This window comes from Typha latifolia, chromosome 1 (assembly GCF_019914945.1).
Source record: "Typha latifolia isolate L0001 chromosome 1, TyphaL0001v2, whole genome shotgun sequence".
NCBI classification, from domain to species: Eukaryota; Viridiplantae; Streptophyta; class Magnoliopsida; order Poales; family Typhaceae; genus Typha; species Typha latifolia.
Genome location: NC_133086.1, coordinates 6,271,191 through 6,285,381, shown reverse-complemented (window position 1 = coordinate 6,285,381; position 14,191 = coordinate 6,271,191). Strand labels below are relative to the sequence as shown.

Here is a 14,191-nt window from a genome sequence, read left to right as displayed (position 1 = left end):
GCTAGGGATGGCATGCAGGTCAAGTTAGCTGGGTTCGGATTAGGTCATGATCAGAATTTTTAAATATGAATATAACTTGTTTGTTAAATAGATTATATGAATTATAAATGAATTATAAGGTGGCATAAGTTATTCAAATTTATATAAGTTATTTATGTTATAAATGAGTTTATTTAGATTATAATCAAATTTAGTTGCTATGTTTATGAGCTACGACTATCTAAATTGACTCCCAATAATAGTCGTCCACGTCGGACAATTACAACATGAAGGACGTCAAAAACCATTTCCAAATACATGCTTGAAAACACCCTAAAAGATGCCGTGGCATCATCGTGACCATTGACAGTGAGGGTTATAGACGGAGAAAGAAACCATCAACGGTAAGGATGATGCCACGCCATCTTGCTTATAGGTGTTAGTAAGCATAGCATTCATTACTCGTTGCATACTCTCTCTCACGCGCTTTTATTAACTCGTCGTCGTTGTCGTCGTCGTCAACCCTCTTCTCCATTCTTTTTTCCCCCTTTTCTCTCATCTCCGCTCGAAATTTCTCTATCTTTCTCTCTGCAATTCCAGGCCGGCTGGTGCTAACTTGCACCGGAGGGGGGGCGGGGGAGACATGGCGGAGGATAGGTACAACCGGAAGAACCCGGCGGTGAAGCGGATCCTGCAGGAGGTGAAGGAGATGCAGTCCAACCCCTCCGATGACTTCATGAGCTTGCCGCTCGAGGTAATTGCCGAAATTCCTAACCCTATCCCGAGCCCCGATCCTTTGGGTTCGATTCTTCTCCTGTCGTCTGCAAGGGCTTTCAATTGTTCGGTTCCCCTGTGAAGATTGAGTTTTGGTTGCATAATTATCCAGGATCGGTCCTGGATAAATCTATCCTAGAGATTGAATTTTGATAGCAGAAATTTAATCCGGATCGGTGTTTTTCCAGGTGTTGTTAAAGTTTGACACTTCAATTGCTTCGATCCTAAATGCCTCGTTGCTTTTTTTTCTTTTGGTACTTTGCTTCTTTTAATTTGATAGTTGACAAGTTAGGATCTTTCGAATTCATGCATCTTTCCGTGGGAATTTAGCGTTATTTGGAGAAAGTAATTTGTATTCCGGATGGATTGATCTTTCTTGATGCATAGCTCGAAGAGTTGAAGGCATAATACTATGTTTTGTTGGTAGCTAGATCTGCATCGGTCTTTTTGGAGGCATCTCAAAGATTGCAATTTTATCATTTTAATCTTCTCTATTTCGTTTCTCTTATGATGTTGGATCTCTCATGATGGATTTTTTATTCTTTCTTTTGTTTAACTTGATAGGATCAATTATGGTAATTTTTTGTGATAATATTTTGCTTAATTGCTTTCATTCGATTCGGATTGAAGATTGAGATTGCAAAAAGGTACCCTTTGGGAAATTTAGGAACTTGAGGAGGGACCATAAGGTGAAAAGCAAGTTCAAAGAGCTCTAACTACTTTGCACGTTTTAATTTGAATTCCTTTCCTATTTCCTCCTCCTTGATGCCAAGTAACACCTATTGCATTTTAAAGCTTTTGATGTTGAAACTTGAAAGTCATCAAGTATTAATAAACAGTGGTTTATTGTCAGACTTCAATGTTCTTTTAAGCTCAAGGAATTAATAAGAGATGTTGGAAATCCTTTCTTTCAGATGGTTTTATGCTTCTAATTTTCTTATGGGAATGCAAAATGAAATATATGTTTGACTTTTGTTTTCTATTATTGTTATTAGGATAATATATTCGACTGGCAGTTTGCTATCCGAGGACCTGGTGACACTGAATTTGAGGGAGGAATTTATCATGGGAGGATCCAGTTGCCTGCGGATTACCCATTTAAGCCCCCTGACTTCATGATGCTCACAGTTATGTTCTTTTCAATTTCCACTCACTTGCTTTGGCAAACTGTTAATTTTCTTATATTGTTAACAGTTTTTCCTTCTTTTTTGTTTTCATACAGCCAAATGGTCGTTTTGAGACACAGAAGAAGATATGCCTAAGCATTTCAAATTATCATCCTGAACATTGGCAACCATCATGGAGTGGTTAGTACCATACAGTATACATGACTGTCATATCAAGACCTAATGCTTTCATTGTCATTTTATCCTGGCCACTGTACTTCTCTTTTTGCTTTATCCAGATTTAGTATGTTTTTATATTATTTCTTTCTTCTTTAAACTGTAATATCAGAAGGTATCACTTCCAACCAGATTAAGTTCTTATTCTTTTTCCGATTTCATTTTTTTTAATTTAAAGATTGAATTTGAATCTTATCTGATTTATTGTTTATACCATTGCAAGTATTAGAAAAGAGATAATTTCTCCTTTCCATTGTAGATGATTCTAGTACTTCTTTAAATCTGACTCATTTGCTCCCGAAATCTCTAAGAATTTACTCTTGAGCAATTTTATTTCATTGTGCAACTTAAGTGCGTGTAGACTCTCTTTGGTTTTCTCTTTTCTTTTTGGCCTCTATCAACACAACACATACACAGATACCCGTAGTTGCCTCTTTAGATACTAATTGTGTTTCTCTCTTCTTCTTCCCCTTTTGTATTTATGATATCTGAAACTTTAAGAAGGCTTTAGTTATCTGATAATTATGTGACTGGTAAAGCCAACATTAAATTGTTGCAGTGTATTGGTGTTTCCATTTCAATTTTGCGTTTTGTTTGATACTAGTAGTTTTCACTTAGTGTGGCAGTAATGTGTTTGCACTGAGAAACTTGATGCCTTGATGGTCTTTGTCTGTGTCATTAAAATAGCCTCACTAATTGTGGGGCTAAATGGACATCAGGTCTCTCCAGACTCCTCATTGGCTGGAGCCTTGTGTTATGGACTGAGGATCAGAAATAATTGTGCCAAAAAAATTTTGAACCATCATTTTTTTTAGAGCTCCTTCCTGGTGATATTCTACTGCAAGATGCAGAAATTCTTTCCATAAATTTCCTTGAAAAAATGTAGGTTTCTTCAGTAGCATCTTGCTTATATCTTGTTGGCCTGAGTATTTAGGAATACTAGTATTTGGTGGCAGATAAAGATTAAGCATTCAACTTAGGGAAGATGAGTAGAATTTTGTGATACTTTTGCTATGTAATTTGCTTGTCATTAAATTCATGGAAGTTGTGACTGATGGCAATTAGCACTTGGACATGAATTTTCTCAGTTTTGTCCACTCCCATGTGAGAATGCTTTCTTCTTCAGTTGATAACTGCCGACATTTATTGCTGTGGCTAACCCAAACTCTGTTTTCAGTCCGCACAGCATTGGTAGCGTTGATTGCGTTTATGCCCACCAATCCAGGTGGAGCGTTGGGATCACTAGACTGCAAGAAAGAGGAAAGGCGTGCACTTGCCATCAAATCACGTGAAGAAGCCCCGAGATATGGCAGCACAGAACGTCAAAAACTAATTGATGAGGTATACCTTTTAATTTGATTATTGTACTTCAGAAATATTGTTTGATATAAGTATTATATTTTCATCCCATTTACATCAACTCTTTTTACATAGATTCATGGATACATGCTGAATAAAGTACCCCCAGTGCCTCAACTCCTTCCAACCACAGCCCCAGAAGAACAGAAGGACAAATCAAATGAAGAATCAGGAAAAACTTCTAGTTCCAACACTGGTTCTGCCGATGAGGACCACATAAACCCAGAATTGGAGCAGAGAGTCATGGAAGATATTCACGAGGTACAGGTAGATGCAGCTGCCGGCCGCTTGAGAGTTGGCTTTAGTGCTGGAGTTGCCTTGTCAAGGAGGGCAACAGCAGATGGGCAGCCACAGAATTCTTCTGCTAGAGTCCAGAAACCTGCAAATGATCGTTTCTTTACTTGGGCTGCCATTGGCTTAACTTTTGCTATTGTGGTCCTCTTAGTGAAAAAGTTCTTGAAAGCCAATGGTCTAGCTGGTTACATGGATGGGTTGTAAAGTAAATGATGAGAGGTAAATTGTGTTTGGGCACATCCAATTTAATGACTAAAAGTTTGTTCCAACATATGGAGTGGTATACATAATTAGACCTGTCTGTCAAATTGTTTAGCATTAAATAAATTCGTTATGTTATATAAATTGCTTTACAATTTGATTTGCAATGTTAATTTTTCTTCTTCATTTTGGGAAAATTCAGATGTTGAATTGTTTGCTGACCAGCATCATTTACTGGATTTCAGACAAGAATGTTATATACTAGATATCAACCATTCTGTAAGATATGGACCATTTAAATCTGTTTGGATCCCCCAGGTTTGAATATTGTTTCTTACAGCTGATCAGATTATTCACTCTATACCTTATCAATGTCTGATCATACTTGCCTTCATCTGCCACTTTCCAATGGTTCAATAAATAGTTCCTTATCCATACACATCCATGAACAGTTCTCATCATGCGTATTTAAGTAGTACTGTGGCTCATTAATCAAAGAGCAAGTTGACTTGATCTGGCATCAAAAGCGAGAAAAAATAATTACCTTTTCTGCTTCACTTCAACTGCAATGACTGTCATCTTCCCTTTTCTTTCAGTTCCATCTCCTTCTGTTTGCACAATAAATGTAAATGCTTCTAGCTGACTCCATGTTACTTCCACTCTTGTATGACTTCCAACTGTAAAACAGCCTTCAATCTCTAAATTTTTCAGTTACTCTGTCATTCTTTTAAAAGAGAAGTTGGTTTAAGCCTAGTTAAATCCTGATACTCCTGTGGAAACAAGATTAAAATTTAGTCAAATTTTCAAATAAAAAAACATGCTATTAGTTTTATTCTTATGTTCAGTTTTCTCCTCCAGAATTTTCTTCTTATCTTCTCAATAGTATTAAACAGAAGCCATAAAAACAATAAAGATATTATACTCGTATTTTGCCTGAACTGATGGATCTTTAGCAAATCAAAGGTGTATATAAGAAAACTACTCCAAACATCTTAAATTCACACGAATATGTTTAGCCATTGTGGTCGATCTGAAGCATCTAGGCCAGTTCAACCTACTTTAAGGGGACTTCGTTGGAGGGGCAATTAAAGGCTATTCTTTTCCACATGATTCAGAGCTTATTAAAGCTAGATGAGTACAAAGATCCATGCACTAGATACCAAAAGATATTGGGCAGATACGAATAAGATTACACATTTGCGGCAAACTTTCAACCCTGGAAGGGGAAGTTGTGGGAAAATTTGCATATTGTCTTTCTCCCAGTAAGAAAATATTCAAGTCTTTTCAACTGCTGGACCTTTCCTTGTTACTTCTATATTAAATGAGTGAGAGTAAAGGAGAGCAACTGGCCATGCCCTCTCTCTTTCTCTCTCTCCTTAATTATTTTCGGTAGTGATTCATATCCATGTCACTTTCACCCAACCCTCAACTCTCTTCTCCTTTGTCCTATCCTTTTTAGCTTTTTTAATGTTCTCCTTTTGGCTTATTGAATGGTCACAGAAGCATAGTTGGGGAGATTGGAAGAGGAAAAGAACAACGAGAGGAGAAGAAGCCACTCGAAGTTGGGGGGTCTGATGGGTGGCGTCTCTGCAAAAGATGATACGAAGGTTGATCCTCCAGCCTCTAAGAGAAGGTGGTCTTTGTTCTCTCTTTTTTTTTTCATTCATTTTGGCTCCTTTTGATATGCAAATTATATAGGATAATATAATCTAACAACTTGGATTGCTCTCTTCTCTTCTCTTCTCTTCTCTGTTATGTTACATAGAAAGCTGGTTCCGAAATCAGTGGTCACTGTGAAATTTGAAGCAGGTAGTGGAAAGCAGAAGGGTGAGGGCCCACCTTCTGATTCTTGGTCTTGGAGGAAATATGGGCAGAAACCAATTAAAGGATCTCCTCATCCAAGGTAGTATAGTACTCCCTTGAGAATCTTCTCTTGATTCCTTTCACAATAGATTCTTCTCTTGAGTTTTTTATTTATTTATTTTTTTTATTTTTGCAGCTTTCTATGTGGCTTGCTATAAATTTTTTTTTGTAATGTTACTCTGGATTATATTCTAGTCTCTTTTTAGGTAGTGAATTTAGTACTTAATAATTGCCAGATTAAACTAGTTCAATTGTTACTTGTAGGGGTTACTACAAATGTAGCACTTTCAAGGGCTGCCCAGCCAAGAAACAAGTAGAGAGGTGCAGAACTGATGCATCTCTAATCATCATCACCTACTCCTCAAACCACAACCATCCAGGCCCTGATCTCTCCTCCACCATCATCAACAACAACAACACCACCACCACCACACCAACACTCCAAAGCAGCAGTGAAGAAGAAAGCAAGTGCATAGAGGACATCACCAAGCAAGATCCAGCAATGGAAGAGACAGTGGTGCAAGAAAGCCATGATCATTTGAGCATCCTCTTTGATGAAGAGGGTCCCCTCCCTTACCCCCACGGGGTGGCCTCATCACTACCCCCCAAGCTGTCTGAAGAGAACGACTTCTTTGATGAGCTTGAGGAGCTGCCCATCATCTCCTCATCTCTCTCAAGTTTGGTTAGGAGCAGCCTCTTTGATGAAAGGATCCTTCTCCTGCCTTAGTTATGTAAAGTACCTCACTGTCTCATATGAATCAAATGAATAGAAAAAGATGGGCATCTTTTACTAGTGGCAAAGGTAGGGAGATCTTTTAGGTGCTTCTTTATTGTGTGAGATGATTAAAAGCTAGTGGGCAAATAAACGAATTGCAATGCATAGCCACCCATTCATCTCTTGTAATAATATGCTTGCCATGTGTTTCATGAGGTTGCTGTTCAAATATGGAGCTCCATTGAGGACTGTTTCATTGGAAGAGGGGTATCTTTTAGCTTTTTGATGTTTGTAGTGGGATCCTTCAATTCTGCTATCTTTCATGTGCATGTAATAAATGCTAAAGTTTTTGCTGTCATAGTGCAAGAGAAAGGTTTTGTGCTACTTTATATGATTCCAACTTGTGAAAGCCAAAGTAATCCATGTTTCAGCCACTCTTAAATGCATAAATTTTCACAAAAACAACAACAAAAAGGACCTTTATTTTCCTCAACATTATTCAGGTTCTTACTTATGTGTCATACATTTTGAATTTACTCAAATTCATGTACATCAATATCTTCGCCTGCTTAATGGCATGTTATTCATCTACCATCAAAAGGGAGAGGTGGGTTTGTCCAATAGAAAGACAGTCTAATTAGACCCTCTTGGAATATGAGGGTGTAGCAAAAGGGAGCAGCACCCTTTTGAGTTAAGTTTTGATTGAGACTGATCACATGAAAAAATTATGATTAAGAATCTCTTATCAAGGAACTAGCAAATAGAAAAAAAGCCTATAAAAACTAAATTTGTTTAACTTGACTGCATCAATTTGATTATTACCTGAAAGAGCCCAGATCTAATTAATGGATTTATCCAAAGAGCCAAGTGAAGCTTAGTGTTAACTACTTTGATATAAATAGATGATAGGTATTTATCAACTCTAAGCTCGACCTCGACCCGAGCATGAGTAGTCTGACCCGCTTGACCCGACCCGAACCTAAAGAATGCTCAGGTCTACTCTCAGCCACTCTCGGCCACGAACCACGGTTCAACTGCTCATGAACTGGACCAGGCCGGATGGCGGCTTCCGAAATGGCCTACCTCATCAAAGGTGTTGGCTGGAAAAGAAAAGTTCATAAAGAAAAAAAAGGACCCCTTATTGAATGGTTGCCAAGATTTTTGCTGCATGGAGTCACTACCTTCCATCATAATGGACTCTGGTATGTACACTTGGGTATGATATCGCAACACTATGAATGGTACACATGGTAACAAACAAAAGGAATGGGTCCATGTTACTAGTATGATATAAGGAGAGAATGACTATTAAATGGAAGGTCCCTTTGATAGTGAGTGCTTCTAGACCCATTCATGCACCTTGCTTTACATTTAAGACATTAGAAGACAACCAACAAGTAGTATCAGAATGTATAATCTCAATCTTAAAGGGTAATAAATTGTACAATTTCCTCTTCAGAATGGAAAGGATGGAAAAAATATATATATATATCAAATTGGAAAAGAAAAACAATTTTATCCTGATACCTTAATGAAGTTAACTGCTCTTAAGAAGTACAGTTGATGTCTGTCTATAGCTATGTCATTGTTGAAGTTTGGCTCAAACTCAATTTTTAGCAGTTTTCAAACTTCCTGTGCTGGAGCGTTCGAACACAAAGCCTTGAGAAGCTTTGCACATTAAAGGCGTTTGAACGGGCCCTTGGGACGTTCAAGAGTGAAGTCCAGAGAAATTTTGCACTATGCACGAATATGTTTTTCCTAGAGGATTTGCACTCTGCAAGCGTTCAAATGCCCTCTTATGCTCCAAATTAGAATTCTGCTGGCATTTGAACGGGACTCGTGGGTGTTCAAATGTCAGGCGGGATTTTCAGCTGATTTGAGTCGGTCTTATAAATATCAATATTTGAGTTTTAGGGTTTTGTGTAGGTATTTTGCATGAGAGAAAATTTGGAGAGAAGAGCCACCATTATTTAGAGTAATATTAGCATTGAAAACTCTTTGTATTTAGTGAATTGCATAGTAGATTGAAGATTATTCCGCTCGTGGACATAAACACATTATCGAACCACGTAAATTTTTGAGTCAGTTCTCGTTGCATCTTATTTTTATGACTAAATTTTTTTTCACCTATCTCGCATTTGCACGCCGTTATTGATAGAATAACTACTTTAATATTTCGCCGTTTACACCGTCGGGCCCCTAAACAGAAAGAATATTACTTTGGTGCTGACTTTCTGAATTTGATTTGGTATTATCTTGGTGAGTCTTCATCACTTTAATATGAGATTTGATGTCTTCTTGCCGCAAGGGAGGACATGAGGACAGAGCCACCTCTAAATGATGTGAAAGCTTTAATTCATAGTTGAAAATTAGCTCAGGTTACTAAGTAGTCACTAGTGAGTTTATATGGCATTAGAGCAAAAGATTTTTATAGAGATGTTCTCATAAATGAATAAGAAAACTAATGATCAATTCAAGTCGGCAGGAGTTCCCAAGTAGTTATGACTACTTGCTTTCTTATTATTCCTAATTCAAATCCATGACTTGCACCTGCTATATTTTTTTAAGTCCATAAGAGTAATAAAAATGATAATTGTTTGAGTTATGGTTCTTGTGAATGATCTCTACTTTTAACACTGAATTTAACTAATAAATAGTTTGCTTGCAATCATATTATAAGCAACTTACCATAACTTCTAGAAATCTTATCAAGTTATTATTATTGTAATATTAATCACATTAGTCTGCAGTCTTCAATTTGAACAAGTTTCAGACACCCAAGTTTGACCAAACTGCTCCCTATGACTTTATACAGCTCTCTGATATTTTTTTTATCTACTTTAGAGCCATTCACAAAGAAATTAAGATAAGGATTTTATTCACATAGCTGTCAATGCTTTAACCTTTATTGCAGAAAACTACCTCCTTTAGCTGATAAGAAGTATTCTCACTGTTGATATCTCTGACTTCAATGTCCCTAATTTCAAAATGAGGTGGATTAGATAATAAGAAGGCTAATATGGGGTTCACATCTTTGATCAAGATGCCACTGGAATCATTCTGAAAGCATTCAAGATCATCTTCTCCAACTGTAACAAGATCATTAGCAACAACTTCAAGTTTGCAGCTGCAGGCCAGAAAAGTTATCACAGCAGGGAAAAATTTAACTGCACCAATAGATGAAACCAATCTTGTTATCTCTCCTTCTCTTTGTCTTCAGTTCTGCCTTCTTCTCCATAGCAGATGACACTTCTCCTGCCATAATTGCCACCGTCTGTGGCAAAAACCAATCGAGTGATGTCCAAGTCTTCGATGTCAACTTTGTCAATGCCATGGAGATCATACACCAAAACATCACCAGCCATGGATTTGGCACTTCAGTCTCAGGCACCTCCAATCCTGTCTTTGGCCTTGGCCAGTGCTTCAACTACCTGTCATCCATTAACTGCCAGCTCTGTTATGCAGAGAGCAGAGTCAAGCTTCCTCACTGCCTCCCCAAGTTGGATTCTCGCATCTATCTCGACGGTTGCTTTCTCCGGTATGCAGATCATGACATGTTTGATGATGCCACAGATGGATCAGATACTTCTGTTTGTGAGAATTCAACTGCACCCACGTCAAATACTACGCGATTTGGTGATATTGCGACCGAGTTGTTAAGTAACTTGACGTCGACGACATATGGCAATAAGGATTACTACCAAGTCGGTAGTGCCCTCATTTTGTCGTCAGGGTTGACGGTTTATGGGATGGCACAGTGTTGGAGGTCTCTGAATGAGACTGGATGCAGAGATTGTTTAAAGAGTGCAAAATATAGTGTTGTCAAATGCTTGCCAGCCGCAGATGGCAAGGCCTTGAATGCAGGGTGCTTCGTCAGGTACTCAACAGATCCGTTCTATTTGTCTCCAGCATCAGGAACTGATGGATCTTCTGGTAATTTGATCATGTCATGTTTATTTCTGTTTGTTATTTTATCATATGCATGACTTATATTTTCATCTCATTTATCACAAGTTAGAACCTCAAGGTCTAACTTGGCAGAAGAATTTTGGTTTGTTTATCTTCTTTTTTTCGTTATTGTTTGATCAGTTTGGTGAATTCTGTTCTAATTGAGGAACATTATGTGGAATCATTTATCTGTTATTGCTTGAGGCCATCTCATTCATTTTCGCCTACTATGTTGTTTTAAGGTTGGAAGTTGAATCTTTGTAAAGATTATTATGACAATGCATACACAAGCAAGTATTTGAATGTGTATGGAAGGATGAGTTTTAGAGGATTCTGATTTCATTTATAGAAATGACAATGTCTTCGTCATCTATGGCAGGTCGGAGACATTGGATCATTGCTTTAGCATTAACAATTGCTGTACTGGCATTAATAGCTAGCAGTATAATCTGGTGGAAAATGAGGTCTAGAACTGATTCAACTAAAGGTAAGTAAATGGAAGTACAGAGAACTCAATCTGTAAGTAATATTGATAGGAGAACTAATTCTTTTCTATGCTAATTGCAGGTCTGGATGATTCAAATGAAATTATTAGAACAATTTCAGCATCCCACCTTAGTTTCAGGTATGAAGATCTGACAAAAGCAACAGATAACTTCAATCAAATAAACAAGATCGGCCAAGGTGGCTATGGCTCAGTGTATAAGGTACACTTTCACTGAAGATGAGTTTAAATTTGCTTTCTTGAGTATCATCAATATAAAACAAGAATACAACCTCTGCGAGACATCTATCTATATGTAATCTTTTCCTACATATTTTGAGCAAGTCTAAGTGAAGGCAAGATATATGCTTGATTGACTCAATTCTTTATATGATTTGAAATGGTATAAACTTTCTTTTGTAGGGGGTTCTACCAGATGGTAGAGAAATTGCTGTCAAGAGGCTGTTCATTCATACGAGGCAATGGATCGATCAATTCTTTAACGAAGTCAATCTCGTAAGCCGAGTTCAGCACAAGAACCTTGTGAAGCTTCTAGGTTGCAGCGTAGAAGGACCTGAGAGCCTTGTAGTCTATGAGTACCTCTGCAACACTAGCTTGGATAATTTCTTATTTGGTATTGCTTCCAATAACTTGATTACCAGTGATTTACTTTTCAAAATAAATTCATATAAGGAGTGAGCTTAATTGGTTTCTTTCCTATGCAAAACAATTCAGACGCATTCAAGAAGAACTCATTAGGATGGGAGAGGAGATTTGAGATTATTGTTGGAACAGCAGAGGGGTTATCTTATCTCCATACTGCTTCTGAAGTCAGGATCATACATAGGGATATCAAAGCCAGCAACATACTGTTGGATGAGAGATTCAAGCCCAAGATAGGAGATTTCGGCTTGGCACGATATTTTATGGAGGATCAGAGCCATCTTAGCACTGGCCTAGCTGGAACTTTGTGAGTTAAAAATGACAATTTCTTTCACATCAACTATTTACTGATGAGGAATTACAAAGAATTATTGGTTCATCTCCTTCCAGTATTTCTTGAAAATCATGAAATAGGATATCACCATTTAAATTACTGATCAGTCCAAAAGGTCACTATTTCTTTTGTGGTCAGCATTTCTACCTTAATTACTCTAAAGATATTAGCTATATCAGATCATTATAATGTAGCTCAGTATTGGAGTCAGAAAAATATTACATTTCCGGTGAAACTTCCGCTATTAATTATGGCCGATAAGAGAAGGATAATGATAATTTTCCTATGAAATATCCATAAAAGAATGCAGGTTTATGAACTTTGCTGTCTTAATTCTTGCAGTGGCTACATGGCCCCTGAATACATTGTCCACGGGCAACTAACCGAGAAAGCAGACATCTACAGTTATGGCATACTAGTTATTGAGATCATCACAGGTCGAAAGAATCACAACTCAGTGGCATCATCAGCTGAAGGTCAATCTCTCATTTCAGTGGTAAGTTCTTCTTCACCTAAAATCATTATATCACCAGTTAACTACCTTGTTCCAAATGTGTCAATTGACTTAATTAAGGTTCCAACAGGTATGGCAACACTTCAATTCAAATGCCCTGATCGAACTACTCGATCCTTGCCTTCGTGAGCAGTGCTCTGAGGAGCAAGCTCTTAATGTGTTCCATGTGGGTCTATTATGCGTGCAAGCATCACCTAATCTAAGGCCACCAATGTGGAAGGTGGTGGAAATGCTGAATAACAAATCAAAAGAGCTCCCACGTCCGACTCAGCCGCCTTTTATCAATGTTAAGGGATCGAGTGACAGACGAGACAGTTCCGAAACCTCTTCTCTCCTAACATTGTCATCAAAATCCCCATTTTCAGTGAATCAATTGTCAGTGAGTACCTTGCAAGCAAGATGACAAAGGTAATTGTAAAAGTACTTCTTGTTATATTTCAGGTAGAGAAAGATCAGGTTGCAGTTCAGTTGAGGCATGCAATTCAGATGTTTAAGAGTTGCAGATTCTTTCATTTATTGACAATTTTGTGGAAAATACAAAGAAATTAAGAGTAACATCACATATCGAAGGCCTATTTTTTTTTGTGTGGACCTGATAGCATCCTTATCTCTTGATTGAGAAGGAAGTAGTTGATGTGTTTCTCCATTTTGCATTTTCTTTTTTCAAATTCTGCAACTAAAACAAACTTGGTGCAGAAGAAAGAAGAACAGATGCATGCAGATACACTCATGCATCATTATCTGATCTATGTATATCTTCACTGTATAGAACTACATTTGTGTCTATGTGTGCGAAAGATCTAATTCACTAAATTCCAGAAATGAATTGCAAAAATGCTGCACTGTTTGAGTTACATATCTATCAAAGGAAATATATGCAATTCTCAATGTTTAACAAGGTATAAAATTTCTGAACCTTTGCACAATTCGTATCGAAACAGAAAAAGTTGAAGAAGATTTGTAGTCAAAAAAATTATCCTTACTGAAGTCTTCTTTAGTTTATCCTGTTCTTCTTCTTTTCATGATGGCTTTTTTTATTGCCAATGATGATGTAAACAAGAAGGATAGTTGTCATATCATAAAACAGAATTCAACAAAAAAAAAAGAGTACTTTGATCTTTCTCTATAATATCTGCAGAATGCCGGCTGTTTGCTTGCATCTGATGTTGAAATAATCCTACTAAGCTTTTCACAGGTCAAACAACACATGCTAATGGAAGAGACTAATAGAAGTTCCAATGGAAGATTTTGAGATGGACAGATTAAAATATTTCTAATCCTTATAGGTTTCTTTGCATAATTTTCTATTCCTCATCTACGTGATTAATCCAAGTATAAGTCAAATATTTCCACGAAGAATGTTTCTAGAGACTAATCGACCCAATTTCCTCTACACTGCAAAGAATTCAGAAGATTATGAGGGTTGAATGATTGCCACTGGACTCAATAGCAGAAGGGTTTGATGCTTGGATCAATGCAAAAGGAAGTAATTAAAGAACTTTTATGTCCAATTTTAAACAAAATTTCTATCCATGATCATCCCTTCTTCATTCAAACTCATGAGAGTTCTGAATTAGAATTCAAGTTCTAATAGATAGGCTTCTCATCAGGCATTTTGTAAGATCCGAATCCGATTAGGATCTTGGACACTCGGGCCCACGTCATACCCGATAGCTAATCGTGGTATGGATCCGATAATCTAAGTGGGATTTGGTTTGGA

The 14,191-nt window shown here is 37.4% G+C and overlaps 3 protein-coding genes across 3 annotated transcripts; all 3 read left to right on the top strand.

Moving 5' to 3' along the window:
• Nucleotides 1-439: 439 nt before the first annotated feature.
• Nucleotides 440-4,094, top strand: LOC140793511 (ubiquitin-conjugating enzyme E2 32). Its single transcript, XM_073145028.1, has 5 exons — nucleotides 440-733; nucleotides 1,749-1,880; nucleotides 1,976-2,060; nucleotides 3,274-3,437; nucleotides 3,531-4,094. Exons 1-5 carry the CDS (start codon nucleotides 623-625, stop codon nucleotides 3,951-3,953), a joined length of 915 nt encoding a protein of 304 aa, XP_073001129.1. The 5' UTR covers nucleotides 440-622; the 3' UTR covers nucleotides 3,954-4,094.
• A 1,200-nt stretch (nucleotides 4,095-5,294) lies between these two features.
• LOC140781170 (uncharacterized) lies at nucleotides 5,295-6,886 on the top strand. The gene is made up of 4 exons (XM_073127015.1): nucleotides 5,295-5,339; nucleotides 5,451-5,583; nucleotides 5,716-5,853; nucleotides 6,078-6,886. Exons 2-4 carry the CDS (start codon nucleotides 5,525-5,527, stop codon nucleotides 6,538-6,540), a joined length of 660 nt encoding a protein of 219 aa, XP_072983116.1. The 5' UTR covers nucleotides 5,295-5,339; nucleotides 5,451-5,524; the 3' UTR covers nucleotides 6,541-6,886.
• Nucleotides 6,887-9,573: 2,687 nt separating this feature from the next.
• Nucleotides 9,574-13,306, top strand: LOC140795234 (cysteine-rich receptor-like protein kinase 2). The gene is made up of 7 exons (XM_073147694.1): nucleotides 9,574-10,461; nucleotides 10,856-10,963; nucleotides 11,044-11,183; nucleotides 11,384-11,594; nucleotides 11,696-11,930; nucleotides 12,300-12,453; nucleotides 12,542-13,306. Exons 1-7 carry the CDS (start codon nucleotides 9,708-9,710, stop codon nucleotides 12,872-12,874), a joined length of 1,935 nt encoding a protein of 644 aa, XP_073003795.1. The 5' UTR covers nucleotides 9,574-9,707; the 3' UTR covers nucleotides 12,875-13,306.
• Nucleotides 13,307-14,191: the final 885 nt, after the last annotated feature.